At 44.0% G+C, this 1,594-nt stretch overlaps 1 protein-coding gene across 1 annotated transcript in view; it reads left to right on the forward strand.

Moving 5' to 3' along the window:
• Positions 1-1,594, forward strand: part of VEZF1 (vascular endothelial zinc finger 1) — a gene marked incomplete at its 5' end in the record, with an annotated part of 8,028 nt that overhangs the window by 4,354 nt on the left and 2,080 nt on the right. The window contains one exon of the mRNA XM_010139513.1: positions 1-111. Within this exon, the coding sequence (XP_010137815.1) occupies positions 1-111 (111 nt within the window). The remainder of the gene's footprint in view (positions 112-1,594) is intronic.

The raw sequence follows: 1,594 nt of genomic DNA on the forward strand, positions 1-1,594 counted from the left end.
AACAGCAACAGCAGCAGCAGCAGCAGCAGCAGCAACACGTAACAAGTTGGCCCGGAAAGCAGGTAGAGACCCTGAGGTTATGGGAAGAGGCCGTCAAAGCGAGGAAGAAAGGTAAAACAAAGCAATGCTATGGTTTTGGCAGTACAGGATGCTGGAGTTACACTTCTGTAGGGGGTTAAGGTGTCAGAAAAGGATATCTTGCATGGAAATGTCATTCTCGATGTTAGAAGTCTTAGCTAAGGACTAGCGGGTGACCGAAACGATGCTGTTGCAAATGAGCTCCTCATCGCTTGCTTCCCTTCGGTCTCTGTGCTTGAACGTGTTGGTAGCCATCAATTATAACGGGATGTTTGTGTCTGCTCCAAGGCAAGAGTGTGTGTTTTTGACTTGCATGTGGTTTTTAGCTGTGTTTGTGCACGCTTACCCTCGTCAGCTTGTGTGCATGTATATATATGTGTATGCATATATACTCACAGAGACAAGCCCTCTGCCACTGCAGCAGCCTCAGTTTGCATGCGGGTGCTTTCTGCGTCCCTTTCATCTGTTCTCTCCTCATTTATTGCATTCGCTTGATCATCATGAAACTGTCTTTGCAAGAAGTTTCTGGAGCTCCTAGAACTTACTAGTGTATCTCTGTTGGTTTTTTCCCCATTACAATATTAACTAATACGTGATGGTGTTTGTCCTCGCTGCCAGCTCACAGCTCACGCCGCTGTAATTGAAGTGGAATCGCTTCCGATCGTTGGTCAATGTGTCAGTTTTGTACAGAACAGATCGCTTCAGCTTAGCGTTGTTAGGAGTGCAGTCGTTTAGAGTCTCCCGTTACTGCTGGCTTATTCTTTCCACAGCAGTTTGATTTCTAACGCCTGTCCTGTGACTCTCGTGCATAACATGTTTGAGAAGAAATTCATAGTGATCACTTACCGGTTTTCACTAGCTGTTTTTAGTAATAAATGTGTTTGACTCACCTTATTTTTTTCTTTTCTTCTAAACTTCCTTTCAGTTTCTTCAATCTTTTTTCTTTTCTAGGTGTTGCGTGTCTGTTAGGCTGCTAGCTCCTTTCTTTTGCCTCAGTTGTTATTGCAATTGAATTGACTTCTGTGACCAGACTGTATAGAAGCAGTTTATTCAAGTTAAAATGTAGTGATAACAGAATCATTAAATATCATCAGGCTGCTGAATAGAGAAAGCAAATGGGTGTCAGATTTAGGAAATCTCTGTGAAGTTTTTTTTCTGCTTGTTCCTTCCTGTGTCTCTTCCCTCTTCCCTTCCTTTCTTAGGGACGTTGTTGAATATGCTTGAACAGAAACAGTGTTTTGGGGCAGAATGGTGGGCGAGGGAGGTGGGTGGGCAGGAGTGGTGTCAGGTGGATGATATTGGCTGAGCTGAACTGGGGCAGGGGCGGGGTGGGATGTCTTTGTGCATTACTGTGCTCAGAAGGTGAAGCTAGACCAGTCAGTGCCATGCCCGTGTGCTGCTCTTTCCATGCTGGTTCTCCTGTGCTAGTGCCACCTGTTGCATTGGCTTCACAACACTAGATGGGAATTTTTTAGTTTAATACGATTTATTTTCACAATTTTTTTTTCTTTTTTTT

Source organism: Buceros rhinoceros, unplaced genomic scaffold (assembly GCF_000710305.1).
Source record: "Buceros rhinoceros silvestris isolate BGI_N320 unplaced genomic scaffold, ASM71030v1 scaffold35587, whole genome shotgun sequence".
Taxonomy (NCBI): Eukaryota; Metazoa; Chordata; class Aves; order Bucerotiformes; family Bucerotidae; genus Buceros; species Buceros rhinoceros.